We start from the raw sequence: 16,874 nt of genomic DNA, 5'->3' as shown, positions 1-16,874 counted from the left end.
CCCGCCCGCTCCAGACTCAGGTCGCCCCCCTCAGCGGCGGCCAGGCCGGAGTCCGGCCGGTGTCTCGAAAGCGAGGCGCCCGTTAGGGCGGAACGGCGCGTCCCGCACGGAGGCGCCGGGTCGGGCCCGGCACTCCTAAGCGACAGCTGAAGCGGGCCCCCCCGGCCGCCCTCTTCCGCAACTTTTAAAGACGCGCCCTGCCGCTCGGCTGCGGCCCCGCCGTGCCGCCCGGCGGCCCCCCGCGCAGATGGCCGCGGAGGCGGGCGGCAGCAGGCGGCGCTCCCCTCCGCGAGGCCGGCCCCCCGCGGCTCCGAAAAGCGGGGCGCGAGGGGCCGCCCGCCCGCCCGCCCCCTCGGCTGCGGGCGGCGGAGGCGCGCCGGGGCCGGGCGCCGCCGACTCCCCCTCTCCTCCCCCGCCGCGCCCGCTTGTAACTGGCAGCGCCGGCCGGCCAATGCGCGCGCGAGCCGGCTCCGGGCGGCGCTCCATCTCGGAATGTTGATACAGCGCGCGGGCCAATGGCGAGCGGGGGGCGGCGCCAGCTCCTGCCCCGCCGCCGCCGCCCGGGCCCGGCGCACGAGCCGCGGAGGGGGCGTGGCTGGGGCGGGCCGGGCCGGGCCGGGCCGGGCAGCGCCGCGGGCGGGAGGCTCTCGCGGCGGGGCTCCTGCTGCACGCTCCCCCCGGCGCCCCGGAAGGGGCTCGCGGCCCCGCCAGCCCCGCGCGCGCGGGCCATGGAGCCCAAGCCGCGCCTGTCCAAGCGGTCCGCCTGCCCCGGCGGCGGCGGGATCTGCTCCCCGCCGCCCGGCTTGACGTCCGCGGCGCCCTGCTGCCCGGGCAGCAGCCCCCCGGCCGCCGGCTTGTGCTGCGGCGTGATCCCCGCCTGCGGCAAGCCGCTGCCCGCCGCCAACGCCGTCTACACGGTGCTGGTGGAGGACCCGGCGGCGCCCCGGAGGCGGCCCCGGCGCAGGAGCTCCGGCGAGGACGGCGCCGGCAAGAGCCCCGGCGGCAAGGGCCGGCTGCAGCTCCTGCCGAAGGTGAGCGGAGCCGCCGGGCGCGCGCCTCCCGGCCCGGCCCGGCCGCGCTGTCGGGGCTGCCGGAGGAGCCGCGGCGGGCGGGTGGGTGTGTCCCGTCGGGGCCTGCGGCGGCGGCGGCTCCGGGGAGCCGGCAGGGAAGGGCGCTGGCGGCCCGCCGACCGGCGTCTCGGCGGGGATCTTGTTCGGCGGCGGCCCTCCCCGCGTGGGGCGGGAAGCGGGTCCCCCGCGGTTGGCGCGAGCCGGGCGGAGGAGGGGGCCGCGCCCTCCGGGGGCGAGGGGGCCCTTCCCCGCACGGCTGTGCAACGAGCCGGAGACGCCTGGAAGGGGGGCTGCATTGGCACGGGGCGCGCTTGGAAGGGGGCGCCCCGCGCCATATATGGCAGCGGGGGCTGGGGCGGGGGAGTTGCGTGGGAAGGGTGGTCTGGGGGGGGCCCTCCCCGCCCGACGCACCCAGGAAGGCCCCGTTGCGGGCAGAGTTGCGGGGGCTCCTCCCCGGAGACCGCCAGCGGCGGGCCACCGCGCGGAGCAGGGGGGCCGCGCGTTGCCTCGGCTCCGCTTCGATCGAGGGGGAAGCGGAGCCCCGCCGCGCAGCCCGAGCGTCGAGGCGCGTTCTACTCGCGAGGGAGCCCCGCCGCGGCCAGCGGGGGCCGAGTTCCCCGTGCGCGCACGCAGCAGCAGGAGCGGAGTTCGGGCTCTGCGCCGCGGGGGCGGGGCGCGCGCGCGCGTCTTGGCTGCGCGCCCGCGGCCGGACCGTCGGTGACAGCTCCCGGGTCTCTGCCCCGGGCGGCTTGCAAAGAGCGCGCGGGACCGGGCCGGCGCTTGCGGCTGCCCGGGTCGCGGCTGCGAGGGCCGGAGCCGGCCGGCTTGCCGCAGGGGCGAGAGCCGCGCGCCTTCCCCCTGCGCTGGGCGGGGGAAAAGTTTCGTCGCGCTCTCCGCCGCCCGCGCCCGGCTCTCCTTGGCTAAAAGATGGCGCCGCTCGGCGCCTGCCTGCGATGAAAGTTTTTTGACCGAGGGGAGGGACCTGGACTGGGCCGGGACTTGGCGCGGGGCCGCCCCCTGCGCGACCCGCCCCATCGGCCGCCTCCCCCAGCAGGGCGGCGGAGGCGGGCCCGGCCCGGGGGCGGGAGCTGCGGGGATTTAGGGGCGGGCGGAGAGCGGCTGGCTGCGCGCGGGCGGGGGATCGCGCGTGCCCGGGCGGGCGGGCGGAGCGGGAAGGGGCGCGGGGGGGCGAGTGGCAGACGGGACGGGGCAGGATCTGTGAGCCTTAGATCCGCGCCCTCCAGCCTCCCGGCTCCTGGGGCGTTTCGCTGCCGCCAGGCTGGGGTTCAGAACGCCCTTCCCTCCTGCCCCGGGGAAGGTAACTGCTAAACCAGACCCGTCAATGAACGGCGTGTCCCCCCGCCTAATCCGCTCCCAGGACAAGTTCTCGCCTCTGGCTAGTTGGGCTACTAATCCTCAGTGTGTATCGCCAACAGCAGGGGTGCGAAACCTCCGGCCTGGTGGCCGAAATCCGGCCTTCTGGGATCCCCGAAATGGCCTCCCCGCACATTTGGTGGGCCCTTGGCCTTGGCGGAGTTTCCCCGCCTAGTCTAGAAGGCTGAAATGTCTCTCTCAGGGCCTCGTCGCTGCCAGTAAGAGCTTTAAGCTACAGTAGGCTGGTGTTTTGCCCCCGCCCCTTTTGCCTTCAGTCCTGCTTACCGCTGGACACCTCCAGTATCCTTTGTTGCTGGGGGACACAGGCGGGAGGGCTGATGCTGTTGTGCTGTGTCCTGCCTGTGGGATCCCGTTGGGGCAGCTGGTCGGCCACTGCGTGAGCAGAATGCGAGACTAGAGAGAGGCCTCTGGTCTGATCCAGCATGGCTCCTCTTTAAGTTTTCACGTCTCTGTCCGCCCATACTTATTCCTTCCTTTGGATGGCATCACTGCTCATGTTTCAGCAGAAGCTGCTTTGGATCTTCCGGTCCCTCTGTGCTTAAATGTGTCTGAACAAAGGCCTTCCAAGTCAGCCACTGAGAAGAGAGCCATGGTGATGGTTGCTGGATAGGACCCTCTTTGCTCCAAGGGACAGAGAATAGTGGATGCATCCACCCTGCTGGCTTATGTTTTCAGGGTACCAACCACAGCCCCTTTGGCAGTCCAGGGTTTGGGAATGCTTTCCTGGCAGGAGACCTGGCTGGCCTCAAAACTAGGCAGTCCTTAATTTGAAAAAGAGAGAGAAGAGAAAGGCGCTGGGGCTCATGCCAGGGTAGGAGCCAAGGCTCTCAGGCAGAAAAATGGGATATACCTTGAAATAAATGCTTTTGGAGTCCCCACCCACCTACCCACCCAGGTACCCTTCCCAGGTATGCAGGATAAAGGAGTGTGAGTCAGCCCATCTCAACCCATTGGGAGTTTGTGGACAGGGTGATGCCTTAGCGTAATGGGAGTGGTGGTCTGTGAGGTTCACTCAAACCTCTGTATAATCAGAAATGCTGTACATCTTTTCTATTTGAGAAAGGAATTTTTGAAGCGAGCATAAGCAAGCTACAGCAGATTGGTGTTGCTTTTGACTAGCTGTGAGTTTCACTCCGTTGGTCCCTGGGCTTTCCAGTTGGATGGATGGAGTGGGCTGGAGGAATAAGTAGACCGGGGGAGGAATAAGGAGAAGCATGCACTCTTGTAAGTCCAGCATAGTACCAAGGCCTGAGCCTTCTGAAACATCCAACAGGTTTGCAGTTTTTCTACATAATCATAAGGGCTAGAAACTTGAGTTGTAGTTTGTTTATTTTTAAGCTGAGGTGTGTAGGATAAGAACACCTCCTTCACTGATCAGAACTTTGGAACCCGGTGAAGTCCTGCCTCCTGCAATGGTAGAATTCCCTAGAGACTTAAAACAGTCCTGCTTAGGCATGTTCCCAGGCTGTCCTTTTAAACAAAACAGGCCTTCAGGGAAGCTGATTCCTTAGCCTTGCAGCCCTGAGATCATGCCAGCAGGAGCCCCTGTCAACAGGCAGAAGCTCATCTGAGTTTTGAGTTAGAGGGTGGCAGTTGAGCTGCAGCAGGGGTTTCCAACTCGGTATCGTTTACAAGTAAGCTGTAATGCAGCGTGAGATAACAGGCCAGGAAGGACAGGAATTGAAGCCAAAATGTCTTAGACTAGCTGTTTCCCAAATGTCAGGAAGCTGATAATAGGCTTCTTGGCCAATCAGGCTAGGACCCCAAAGGCAGGAGCTGTGAAAGGTATGGATGGCAGCCTCTGCTTGCCACGTAATGCTACTCTTTCCTCCTCTTTGACCAAGCGGCCAGGCGCCTGTGCCTGTAACAAGCTGTGTGTTTGACGAGCAGACATCCCACAAGTGCTGTTTCCCTGTGCCGGGAAGGAAAAGGCTTCACCTGTTGAATGTCTGCCTTATGCAGCTGTTACTGACAAGCCTTCTGGGGAAAGTGGCAACCATATTCCCAGGGCCCCTAGCATGGCTGAGAAACAAAATGCATCTGTCCTTGGACTCAAAAGGGCTGGACCTTGGTTCTGCAAGCGTAGCTGGCTTGCACTCTGGTCACCCTCTCGCTTCACTCCACGGCCACGCTTTTGAGCTGCTGATCTGGGCCGGTTCATATCTTGGCTTAATCTTGTTCTTTCTGCAAAGAGGAACGGAGAATATCACAGGTTCTGTTCCGAATAACTGTTTCCCAGTTTGCCTCCTTTAAAGAGAAAGAACAACAGTGGCTTTATCTAATAGAGTTGTGAACCAGATCTTTAAAAAAACACCACCAAAGAAAGTCATGACCACTGTTCAGCTGACTTGGGTCTGTCCCCCGCCCCCCGCACGAATGACTAGCAAGGGGTTCTCCTCCTCTCGGATACCCCCAGAAGTTGGCACTCTGGTCAATATGAATTCCAAGATCTGGCATTCTTTGGAGGGCGGGTAAGGGGAGGATCTATTGAAGTCGTTGGTGTATTGGCTACATGGATTGTGGTTTGCCTTGCTAGCCTGTGCAAAAGAACCGATGCTCTAAAGAGTCCTGAGCTTACAAGCCATCTGCAACTTTATGTGCAGCGCTCTCTTAGTTGCTAGCGGGACAGTCCCTCCCTAATTCTTGTGCATTGCTGCCACCCGTAAATATGGCCTAGCCTAGTGTGAGTGCTGAAGAACTGGCCTCCATGTCAGAACTTGCTTATCAGCTCTGAAAGGGTTTTGCTGGCGTGAGATGGCCCGGATTTCAGTTGGAATTGGGGCAAGTTTGCTAGCTGCTTTTGTCTGCACCTGCTCTGTTTATCTAAGATAAAGTCAGGGTTGACTCCTGAGCTTTGAGGGTGGAGCCAAGCCCTTCCTGTCTGTTCATGTACATGGGGGGAATATATATATATATATATATATGTGTATGTATGTATACATATATATATATATATACACACACACACATACATACACACCAGCCCAAGCAGAGCACGTGGTATCCTTTGGGTGGTAACAAAAGAAAATCTTCCTTTTGTTTTAAGATGGGGGTAAAAGGTGGCCATCTTACCGTGCGCAACAACAGTTTTCGAGTACAGAAATTGGAGTTTGTGTGACAATGCCAACAGGCCCGTGTATAAAGGCAAACCTCTCCCCCCACCCCATGTGCTATAACGTTGACCTGTGGAACTCTCACATGACTGTCTGGTGGCAAGTAATGCTACTGGGTTCAAAGCCAGGGTATTGAACCCCTTTCAGCTCGAGAGTCAAATTTCATTTCCGAGGACCCCTTGGGGGCCACATTCTAGTGGTGGGTGGGGCCAAAGTCTAAATGGGCGGGGCCAAAATAGAAATGCCAGCATATTGTAGCTTGAAGCGCTTACTGCCAGTCGCTAAGCCTTAGGAGAGGCATTTCAACCTTGTGGTGGTGGTGGTGGTGGTGGAGGGGGGATCTGCACAAAAGCCTGGAAACCACAAAATGATCGGTGATCTGGGATGGGGGCGTGGCTGAGGGAAGGGCCGTGGCCATGTGGGGCTCCCTGAAGGGCTGTATTGGGAATCCTGGATTTGGTCCCAGGGCCTGAAGTTCTGCTTCAAAGGAATTATCAGCTCTCTTAAAAGTCTACAGTCAGCAGTTACTTCTGATTTACCACCCGTGTTTTAGCACCAAGCCCTTCTTGTCTTGTTTCAGAGCCCTACTCACTGCAATGGCAAAGTGTTTCCGGGGGAAGCGGAACCAGTCAACGGCCAGCTGAGACACTTGTCTGATCCTCTGGTGCAGAAGCGGCCGGAGGAAGAGGCGGCGGCATTGTGGCGCCTGGAGCAGAGCCCCCTGCACCAGTCAGCTTACATCCCTGTGCCCAGGCAAAGGTATGGTCCCTGGAGGCATTGACTGCGGAAGATTTCCCTAAAAAATTCCTTCGACAGCTGTAGCTGCTGCAGAGGAGAATCGCTTCCTTGCTAGAGTCATTCCCTCCTCCTCCTCCACTGTGAAGCCATAATACCTGCTTTCCAGGAGATCTGCAGGCTGGCGGTCAAGCGGCTGTGTTCTTCTGAAGTTTTTATCATTCGTGGTTTAGACCTTGAATGGTACAGGGCCTGGGTGCAGCTACCACTGCTTAACCTCTGTTCAGTATTTTCAGTGCGGTACTGAGTGGGCCATACGTTAAGGGTGCAATTCTATGTATGTTTAGGCAGAAAAAAGTCCCATGCTGGCTGGGGAATGCTGGGAGTTGTAGGACTTTTTTCTGTCTCAGCATGCATAGGATTGCACCCTAAAGGTCTGTGTTTTTTGCTACCTCTGCAAATGTCGGGGTTCCTCTGGGCCTGCTGTTACCCCCTCCTTTTAGTGTGGATGGTGCTGTTTTGGCTCTGCAATGTTCCATATGGATGATATTCTGGAGGTGACGGACTCAACCTTGGGGGAGCTGGGGGTGGCGACTGCCAACAGGAAACTCTGGTGTGGGCTGGTCCATGAAGTCACAAAGAGTCGGAAGCGACTGACCAAATAAACAACAACAAATGATCCATGCTCGGAGAATGAGTTCACTATGAGTATTTAGGATTGAGGTGTATTGAATATTGATCTGGTTCAGCAGAAGACGCTGACTCTTATTCTGATAGAACACAGAAGGGTTACCCTGCCCACTCTGATAAGCCACCTAAGATACCGTCTCACTGTCATGCAGCTGCTGAGATAAGCAGGACTGGGGTGGATTTTCTTCAGCCACAGTAGGATGTGTGCTCTCTGTAGCACCCTTCCTCCATGGTGGAATTTGTCCCATGTGTCATGTCGATGCCAAATGGCTTACTGCCAGAACTGATATTTTTTCCTCCACTGTGTTCTGATATACGTTGCTGGTGATCAGTGTGGCAGTTTTAATATTATAAAACATAGCATTTATATTATTACTATTATTTATTACATTTATATCCCGCCTTTTTTCCTCTTTCAAGGAGCCCAAGGCGGCGTACGTAATCCTCCTCTCCATTTTGTCCTCACAACAACAACCCTGTGAGGTAGGTTGGGCTGAGAGTCTGTGACTGGCCCAAAGTCACTCAGTGAGCTTCCATGGCTGAATGGGGACTAGAACCTGGATCTCCCGACTCCCAGTCCAACACTCTAGCCTCTATACCACACTGACTCTATTTATGTAGCCCTCCTAGTGTTCAGACTGTTTTGCACATACAATACAGTGGTAACATTTCTGGAAATTTTGAAGTGGTTGGAACGCTGGCCCCTGCTCCACCGAAAAGCAAGCAAGAGTTTTGGGGGAAATTGAGCTATATGCTATATTCTTTCTTATCAAATCTAAGCTTATTTTAAGTACATTTGATGCATAATGAATAACTAAGTTATAGCCCTTAAAATTATACTGTATTGTATTTTGGGGGGTGTATAATGTAATTTAGGGGTAGCAATACATTTTTGGATATTCAGTTAACCTTTATAACAGCATTGTACTTTATGGATCACTGCCTTGTTGTGGCGAAGGGGCTTGCATAACTCAGTGAAGCCATAAGCTATGCCGTGCAGGGCCACCCAAGACGGACAGGTCATGGCGGAGAGTCCTGACAAAATGTGGTCCACTGGAGAAGGAAATGGCAACCCACTCCAGTATTCTTGCCAAGAAAACCCCATGGAACGTATCACAAGGCTAAAAGAGATGACGCCGGAAGATGAGCCCCTCAGGTCGGAAGGTGTCCAATACTGGGGAACAGCAGAGGGAATTTCCAAACTGGGGAACAGCAGAGGGAATTTCCAAGTAGCACAAGAAAGAGTGAAGTGGCTGGGCCAAAGCCGAAAGGACACTCAGCTGTGGATGTGTCTGGTAGTGAAAAGAAAATCCGATGCTGTAAAGAACAATATTGTTTAGGAACCTGGAATGTCAGATCAATGAATCAAGGTAAGCTGGAGGTGGTCAAACATGAGATGGCAAGATTGAACATCGACATCTTGGGAATCAGCGAACTAAAATGGACAAGCATGGGTGAATTTAATTCAGGTGACCATTATATAAAGCTATGGCAAACCTAGACAGCATAGTAAGAAGTAGAGACGTCACCTTGCCGACCAAGGTTCATATAATCAAAGCTATGGTTTTCCCAGTAGCAACGTATGGCTGTGAGAGCTGGACTATAAGGAAGGCTGAGCGCCGAAGAATCGATGCTTTCGAACTGTGGTGCTGGAGAAGACTCTTACGAGTCCCCTGGACTGCAAGGAGGTCAAATCAGTCCATCCTAAAGGAAATCAACCCTGAGTGCTCATTGGAAGGACAGATACTGAAGCTGAAGCTCAAATATTTTGGCCACCAAATGCGAAGAGAAAACTCCCTGGAAAAGACCCTGATGCTGGGAAAGACTGAAGGCAAAAGGAGAAGGGGACGACAGAGGATGAGATGGCTAGATAGCATCACTGATGCAATGAATATGAACTTGAGCACACTCCGGGAGAGAGCGGAGGACAGGAAGGCCTGGCATGCTATGGTCCATGGGGTCACAAAGAGTCGGACATGACTTAACGACTGAACAACAACAACATCATCATAGGCTGCAGTCCTATACATGCTTGAGTGGGTTGCATTGAACTTGGCAGGGCTTGCATCTAAGTAAACATGCATAAGAGCAGACTGCAAGTGTCATGGCAACGGTAGAAAAAGATTAGCTATCCTGAACTGCTATGAGTTATTTTATTTATATATTACATACTGTACAGTAGAATATTTTGGGAAATATTAGCATAACTGTCTTTTCCCCTTCTAATCTGGCCTTCCCCAACCTGGTGCTGTCCAGATGTTTTGGACTTCAATTCCCATTGGCCCTAGCAAGCATGGCCAGTGATCAGGGATGATGGAAGTTGGAGCCTAGAACATCTGGAGGGTGTCAGGTTGGGGAAAGCTGCTCAAATCCATGTCCAAATGAGCCATCGCTTCTGATTCTGAACTTTCACTTTGAGCTCTGTGGGCTTCAGAAAATGGACGGAGCTTCCACTGTGACAACGTTCTTCATTCTGCAGCATTTCAAAGTACTTTTCCAGCATCAGGTCCCGAGAGCGTTGCTTGTTTTGTAATCCAAACAAATGCAGTAGCAGTGCTGTTGAATCTCGAATCTGAGTGCTTTGCTGGAGGAGGAATTGGTGGCGGCAATCTTATTTAAAACTCTGCTTTCAAAAGCATTTCACTCATCATTACAAGAGGCTTTTTTCAAACTTTCTGAAAGCTTGCTATTTTTCTATACTGAATAAATGGAAGAAAATAAAACCCAGACCCAAACCTGGAAAATCCATTTTCCTCCAAATTTTTCGGATCCCTCCCATTTACCTCTCTAAAGGTAGGTCAGTATTATCCCTGTACTGTTGGTGGGCTGTCAGTGGAGGGGTTTGAGGGTGAGTGATTGTGGTTTGCCTTAGGCCAGGGATGGGCAGAAAGTAGATCTCCAGATGTTTTGGAATTCAACTTGCACATTCCTGACCAGTGGTCATGCTGGCGGGGGCTTCTGGGAGATTAAGTCCCCCCAAAATATGGAGATGTACTTAGGCCTTAGGTGGCTTCTGGAGCTGATGGCACAAGTGACATTCAAACTGGAGGCTTCCTAGTTTGTATCTTTGCCTTTGAGCCCCTCACTTCCCACGCAGAAAAAAGAACAAGCAGCAAGTCTTCCACCATTCTAGTTATGAAAATGTGCTTGAAAGTGAGTGGTAGAACTCCTGTTGAAATCATAACCAGAGGATGGCAGCCTGGTACCGGTGCTGTGTCCCTTCGCATGACTGATGGAAGCAGGATAAATTGCTCTCTTGTAATTGGAGGGCCCTTGTAGGCCCCGTCCAACTCTACTATTCTATGATTCTATAAGTTTGATTGCCTGGGACAGGGCCTTTTCGGTTGTGGCGTCCAGGTTGTACTGCGGCCTTCCTCAGTAGGCCTGATTGTCTAGGAGCTTTCTGGCATATTGTTGTAAAGGTTTGGCTTGTTTGTTTTGCCAAGCTTTTGATTTGACTTAGGTTTATTCCTCCACCCCCACCCACTCCTGTTCTGGCTCTGGTTTTAGCTCTCTGACTTCATTTTATTGTTACTTTGGATTTTATATTAACCTGTGATTTGTGAGGGGCTGCTGATTGGGACCGAAAGCTGGCAGGGAAAATATTTTAATGAATAAAAAATTTAAATTACACAAAAAAAAGATCTTGCAAGCCGCTTCAACTCACGTGATGTACGCAGGTTGCAGAATCCAGTTTTTCTGGTTGCGGAATTTGGGTGTTGGTGTGGGTGGTGTGTGAGCTGCTTTGAGCATGGGTGGTCATGGAGAGGAAGCATCTGAATAAACTGAAGATGCAGAATCTCCGGGGGGGGGGTGCGCACGTGATTTTCCAGGTTCTGCTGTTCCCTGAGACCCAGGAGAACTATTGCCAATTGGAAGAGACAACACTGAGCAAGTTGGATTCCTGGGAGCTTCATAGCTTGAGTCCTTGGAGAGCTGCCACCAGTCAAATACTGGGCTAGACAGACCGATAGTCTAACTTGGCATTTCATGTGCCTTTGTGTGTCAAGTGCCCAAAGCCTCTAAACATGGCAGATCTCCTTGCTTCCGATGCCTTCGTGGGCTGACAACTGCAGCCAATGGTGCCGTAACGGTAGGACTTTGGGGCAGAGGTCTAGGGCCTCGCTCAGCAGACTGAGCAGAAGGGCCCCCACATGCAGCAGGGCAGCAGATCGCATTCAGAAGTTAGTGAAGCACTGCACGTTACCGTCTAAAGGGGGTGGTGGGGGCAGCTAAGACCATTTTAAGTCCAGAGTCTGTAATTACCCAACAGCACGGCTGCTTGCAGCAGGCACATACTGGCTGTGCCCAGCGATGCCTCTCGTGAGCTGCCCGAGCTGAGAGTGTGGCGCACAGTGGCAAGCCACGTCATACGCTCTGCTGGGGAAGCACCAGGCTAAAAATAAGTTTTAAATCGGGAGGCAATTATGTGTGTTTAATCTTCTTAGATTACGAGCGTGGAGGTGCTGGCTTTGTTTTGCCCTCAGCCTGAGCTGAAACAACAGGAAGCGACTTCCACCGGGCCGGGGGGGGGGGGGGGATGGGGCTGCCATTTAGCAAGGTGACAGCGGGTGGAGCGCCACCTGGTGGAAAGGTGGCAGACGGGAGAGAGAAAGAGGAAAAAGGCTAGAGTTGTTGCATTATCTAGGTGTAATCACTATATGGGAAACACTTGAAAGAACTATTCAAGTATTTGTTGTTATTAATAAATAATGATAATAAACAACTACAGGGGGAACCTGTCCAGAGAGCTTTGGCTATTGGGCAGCTAGAAATAAAATAAATGACAAGAAAAATGAACCTACAACAAAATGTTGCAGCATGAAGTGCTCCTGTTCACTGTTCCAGTCAGTCATCCATGCTCTCCATGATACTCCATTCTACCCCGCCAAGTTTCTGTCTCCATCCCCTAACAGTCCACCTTCTGTGCCCATTTTATTTTATTTATTAAATTTATTAATCGCCCATCTGGCCGGTCACCCAGCCACTCTGGGCAATGTACAACAATAAAAACAGTTTATACAATAAAATTGAAAATTAAAAACGTCACATTTCTAAAATTACCCTAGCCCACCCCAAATGCCTGCCAGAACAACAACGTTTTTAATGCATGGCGGAAGCTCATTAAAGAGGGGGCATGACGGAGTTCCCTAGGGAGGGAGTTCCACAGAGTGGGGGCCACCACAGAGAAGGCCCTCTCCCTCGTCCTCACCAGCCCAGCTGTCCTGGCTGATGGAACAGAGAGAAGGCCATCTGAGGCTAATCTTGTTGAGTGGCCTATCTGGTGTTGCTGGAGGCGCTCCTTGAGATAGGCTGGGCCGGAACCGTATAGGATTTTAAACGTCAAAACCCACACCTTGAATTTGGCCCGGAAAACAACTGGTAGCCAGTGCTGCTCCTTCAGCACTGGAGTGATGTGATCTCGCCGGTGGCTGCCTTTAGTCAGGCGAGCCACCGCGTTCTGTACCAGCTGCAGGTTCTGAACCGTCTTCAAGGGTAACCTCACGTAGAGCGCATTACAGTAGTCTAAACGAGAGGAGACCAGGGCATGTACTACCGATGGGAGCAGAGGGTCGGGAAGGAAGGGGCGCAGCCGCCGTATCAGATGGAGTTGGTACAGTGCTGTCCGGCTCACAGCTGACACCTGAGCCTCCATGGACAGCTGGGAGTCTAAGATGACCCCCAAGCTGCGGACCTGGTCTTTCAAGGGTAACCATACCCCATTCAGCACCAGGTCAACATCCCCCAACCTCCTCTTGTCTCCCACCAGAAGTACCTCGGTCTTGTCAGGGTTCAGCTTCAGCTTATTCCTCCCCATCCAGCCACTCACCGTCTCCAGACGTTTGGACAGGGATTCTACGGCTAACCTTGGTGAAGATTTGAACGAGAGGTAGAGCTGTGTATCATCCGCATACTGATGACACCGCACCCCAAACCTCCTGATGATAGCCCCCAGCGGCTTCACATAGATGTTAAATAGCATTGGAGAGAGGATGGAACCCTGTGGCACCCCACAAGTGAGCGGCCACGGATCTGAAACCTCCTCTCCCAGTGCTACCCTCTGGTACTTGCCAGAGAGGAACGACCGGAACCACCGTAATACGGTGTCTCCAGTGCCCAACCCCTCCAGGCAGTCCAGGAGGATGCCGTGGTCAACGGTATCAAAAGCTGCTGAGAGGTCGAGGAGAACAAGGAAGGAGCATTTGCCCCTATCCTGAGCCCTCCTCATATCATCCACCAAAGCGACCAAGGCCATTTCTGTCCCATGCCCAGACCAGAAGCCCGACTGAAATGGATCTAGATAATCGGCTTCTTCCAAGTGTGCCTTCAACTGCATCGCTGCCACCCGCTCAATCACCTTGCCCGAAAATGGCAGATTCGAGACTGGGCGAAAGTTGTTCAGAACTTGGGGATCCAAGGAGGGCTTTTTCAAAGCGGTCTTATCACTGCCTCTTTGAGGGCTGGTGGCATCACTCCCTCCTCAAGGGAGGCGTTCACCACCGACTTGATCCCCTCACCCAGCCAATCTCTGAAGCCAATAATGAGCCAAGATAGGCAAGAATCAAGTAAGCAAGTGGTTGGCCGTACAGATGAAAGCACCTTGTCCACTTCATCAGGATGAAGGAGCTGGAACCAATCCCACAAAACCGGTGTGCCACAGACCGCCTCCTGCTCACTAACTGCATCCACAGTGCATGGAATAACACTCCTAATCCGATCAATTTTATCCACAAAGTGCCTTGCCAAGGCCTCACAGGAGGACTTAGAATGCTCCAGTGGTTCTGGAGCCACTGGACCGACCAGACTCCGGACCACTTGGAACAGCCTCCTGGGACAGCACTCTGCAGACGCGATAGAGGCAGCATAATATTCCTATTTTGCTGCCTCCGCCACCATGTGTTAGGCTGAAGATACAGCTCTAGCCCGTGTCTGATTGCCTTTGGAGCAAGACTTCCGCCACCGGCGCTCTAGCCTTCTCACCTCCTGTTTCAGAGCTCGTAACTGCAGATTGAACCATGGTGCAGTCCGAGCCCTGTTTGTGGGGAGAGGGCGTTTCAGAACCACCCGATCTAATGCCCCAGTGATTGTGGCATTCCACCCACCCACCAGGGTCTCGACCGAGTAGGGGTGTCAGAGAATTTCTCGCCGAAACTTCGGGGGGCCGAGTGCCAACGTATTCGGCCCCCCGAAGTAGTTTCGGGGAGAAATGCCCCCCGCCCCTCCCCCCGGGATGGGACTTACCTTTCCTGAATGTCGCTCCCGGTGGCGGGTCGCAGCGGCGGTTCGGCAGGGCTTCGACAGGGGCGGGGGCGGCAGCCGGTCTTTCGACCGGCTGCCGCCGCCATCATTCCAAGAAAAGTAAAACAAAAAACAAAAAAACGCCCCCATGATAGGCTACGTGACAATTAACGTAGCCTATCACGGCTAGATCTGCAAAGTCAGCCGTGATAGGCTACGTTAATCGTCACGTAGCCTATCACGGGTGACTTTAAAAAAAAAAAGCGCATACGGCTAATGGCGGCCCCCATAGGGAGCCGCCATTTGCGTTCCTTATTTTGTCGCTGTAGTCTACGTAAAGATTACGTAGACTACGGCGAAAATCGCCGTAGTCTACGTAAGTCTTTACGTAGACTACAGCGACCAAATAAGGAACGCGAATGGCGGCTCCCTATGGGGGCCGCCATTTGCGTACGCACTTATTTTTTTTAAAGTCACCCTTGATAGGCTACGTGACGATTAACGTAGCCTATCACGGCTGACTTTGCAGATCTAGCCGTGATAGGCTACGTAAATCGTTACGTAGCCTATCACGGGGCGTTTTTTTTTTTTTAACTTTTCTGTTGAAGTTCGCAGCCAGGGAGACAAGGCGCTTCTCCCCGGCCTGAATTTCAGCCGGGGGCGAGGCGGGAAGCCTCCCCCCCGGCCTGAATTTCAGCCGGGCGAGGCGGGAAGACACCCCCCGCTCGCATGAACTTTGGGGGGAGAAGCGAAGCGCCTCCCCCCTACCGCGAAGAAAGCTGCGGGACAAGGTAAGTCCCTTTCGTACATCCCTACGACCGAGTGGCCATTGGCGTGCTCCAGAGAATCCCCAAGCACGTTCAGGAATCCATTCGGATTGACCTTGCTTGGGCCCCTTGGGCTTTTTGGACCCCTTAAGTCCCCACCCTTAAGATTTCCTGTACTTCTGCAGTCCTCAGAGTTCCCCCAACTATGCTTATCTCCAGGGTAAGCAGGGGTGGGTGCCCTTTTGGTTGCATAAGGGCTGTGACTTAGAGAACCAAGATGGCTATTACCATTACTTGGAACATTCTTGTAGCCGAGAAGCGCGTTGCGATTCCTATGCTTAAAACAAACCCTACGGTGGAGTAAGGTAGTTTAGGAAATGTAGTGGCTTCCATGGCTAAGTCTTCTATGTCCAAACCCAAGGATATCAAAATACAGAGCTAAGGCGAGTGATGGGTACAGACCAGACTGTGTGCATTGTGGTGGTGAATGGTGCTAGTCCAGGAATTAGCATCAGATGCAGAATTCAGTATTCTGAGAGTCTTGGCTTGATGTTGTCTAGGCAAATTTGCAATGCTGATTTTTGCAAACAAATCCATGTTATTAGCCCTCAAGCATTTTCACTAACCTGCTTGCCTTAAAGCATACCTGTTTTACTTATGCATTTGCAAAAAGAAGCAAAATATCCGACTTCTGTAAAGCTGCTCTTCCTGGCCAACTGAAGCTGATCCTTTTTAACCCATTGCAGGTCTAGTGGCTACCATCCCACGCAGTTGTTTCAGTTATGCTCAAGGAGGTCTGTATTCCGAGTCTGGAAAGCGCCTGTTGTGTTCTACTTGTTCAGTCAGTAGCTGACTCCCAGAACAGGATATGCAAAGCTTGGGTGAGTGATGGGTGTAGCCAGAGCTTTGTGCATTGTGGTGCTGCATGGTTCAAGTTCAAAAATTGGTGCTGGGTGCAGAAATCAGCATTCAGACAGCCTCAGTTTTCACAAGGGCTAGAAACTTGCTTTTCTGGTATTAAGTCTATAAAAATAGGCTTTGAAAGTATCTATGCAAATTTTGAGGAGTTGGAGGGCCCCCCGAGATGGATTTTAAAATCATCAGGGGGCTGGGGCTTCAGTGCCCTGAACAGAGCTTTGCCCTTCCCCATGCACTGAAGCAGATTAAAATATGCGAAGCTACTTAATTTGCACAGTGCATGGAAATATCAGAGTTTTCTTGGAATAGATCTTTCTATTTTGAGAGCCCCTCTGGCCTTGTTGATCTGGTTCAACAAGGCCTTAGATTTGCTTGGGGGCTCTTGGCAGGCAGCCCCATTGGAAGAATGGGATCCAGTCTTTGCAGGAAGGAAAGCTTCTTCAGGCCAGAGGCCTGGTTCCAAAATGGCTTCTGTTTTTGCCAGCCTCTGTCCCCTTCTTTCTCACCCCCACTTCTGGGCCTTGGCTGAAGATTGCATTTCTTGAGGCTCCCGGTGTCTCCAAAGAGGCGTACAGGTGCCGGGCGGAGGGCTGATCCTCTCTGCCAGGCAACGGATACCCTGAAACTCAGTCATTGCCGAGTGTTGCATTTGGGCTCTTGCTTCAGCGCAGAGTGGCCTCAAGAGGCCTGTTAAGGCCTTGTTCTTGTAGTAAACAGCTTGGCCTGGCCATGTGCCCGCTTGGCTTCTCCTGTTAACATGGGCTGCCCCCCAACCTGTGTCTTTCCGGAGCTCTTACTAGCTACTGCTAGTAAGAGCTTTAAACTAAACTATGCTGATATTTTGCCCCTGCTCCTTTTGTCTCTGGCCCTGGCCGTTACTGGAATGCGGCCCCTGAGAGCTTCTCCGAAATGGAATTTGGCCCTCGGCAGAAAGAGGTTCAATACCC

The 16,874-nt window shown here is 53.8% G+C and overlaps 1 protein-coding gene across 1 annotated transcript in view; it reads left to right on the top strand.

The window, feature by feature from the left end:
• The first annotated feature begins 612 nt into the window (after positions 1-612).
• The window catches only part of SLC2A4RG (SLC2A4 regulator), a 36,468-nt gene continuing 20,206 nt past the window's right edge, over positions 613-16,874 (top strand). Inside the window, exons 1-2 of the mRNA XM_084854427.1 lie at positions 613-1,031; positions 6,159-6,337. Of these exons, the coding sequence (XP_084710553.1) occupies positions 729-1,031; positions 6,159-6,337 (482 nt within the window). The 5' untranslated portion in view covers positions 613-728. The remainder of the gene's footprint in view (positions 1,032-6,158; positions 6,338-16,874) is intronic.

Source organism: Heloderma suspectum, chromosome 4 (genome assembly GCF_057233095.1).
Source record: "Heloderma suspectum isolate Gila_16-S chromosome 4, 16-S_ref, whole genome shotgun sequence".
NCBI lineage: Eukaryota > Metazoa > Chordata > Lepidosauria > Squamata > Helodermatidae > Heloderma > Heloderma suspectum.
This window is presented reverse-complemented; position numbering and strand designations above follow the sequence as displayed.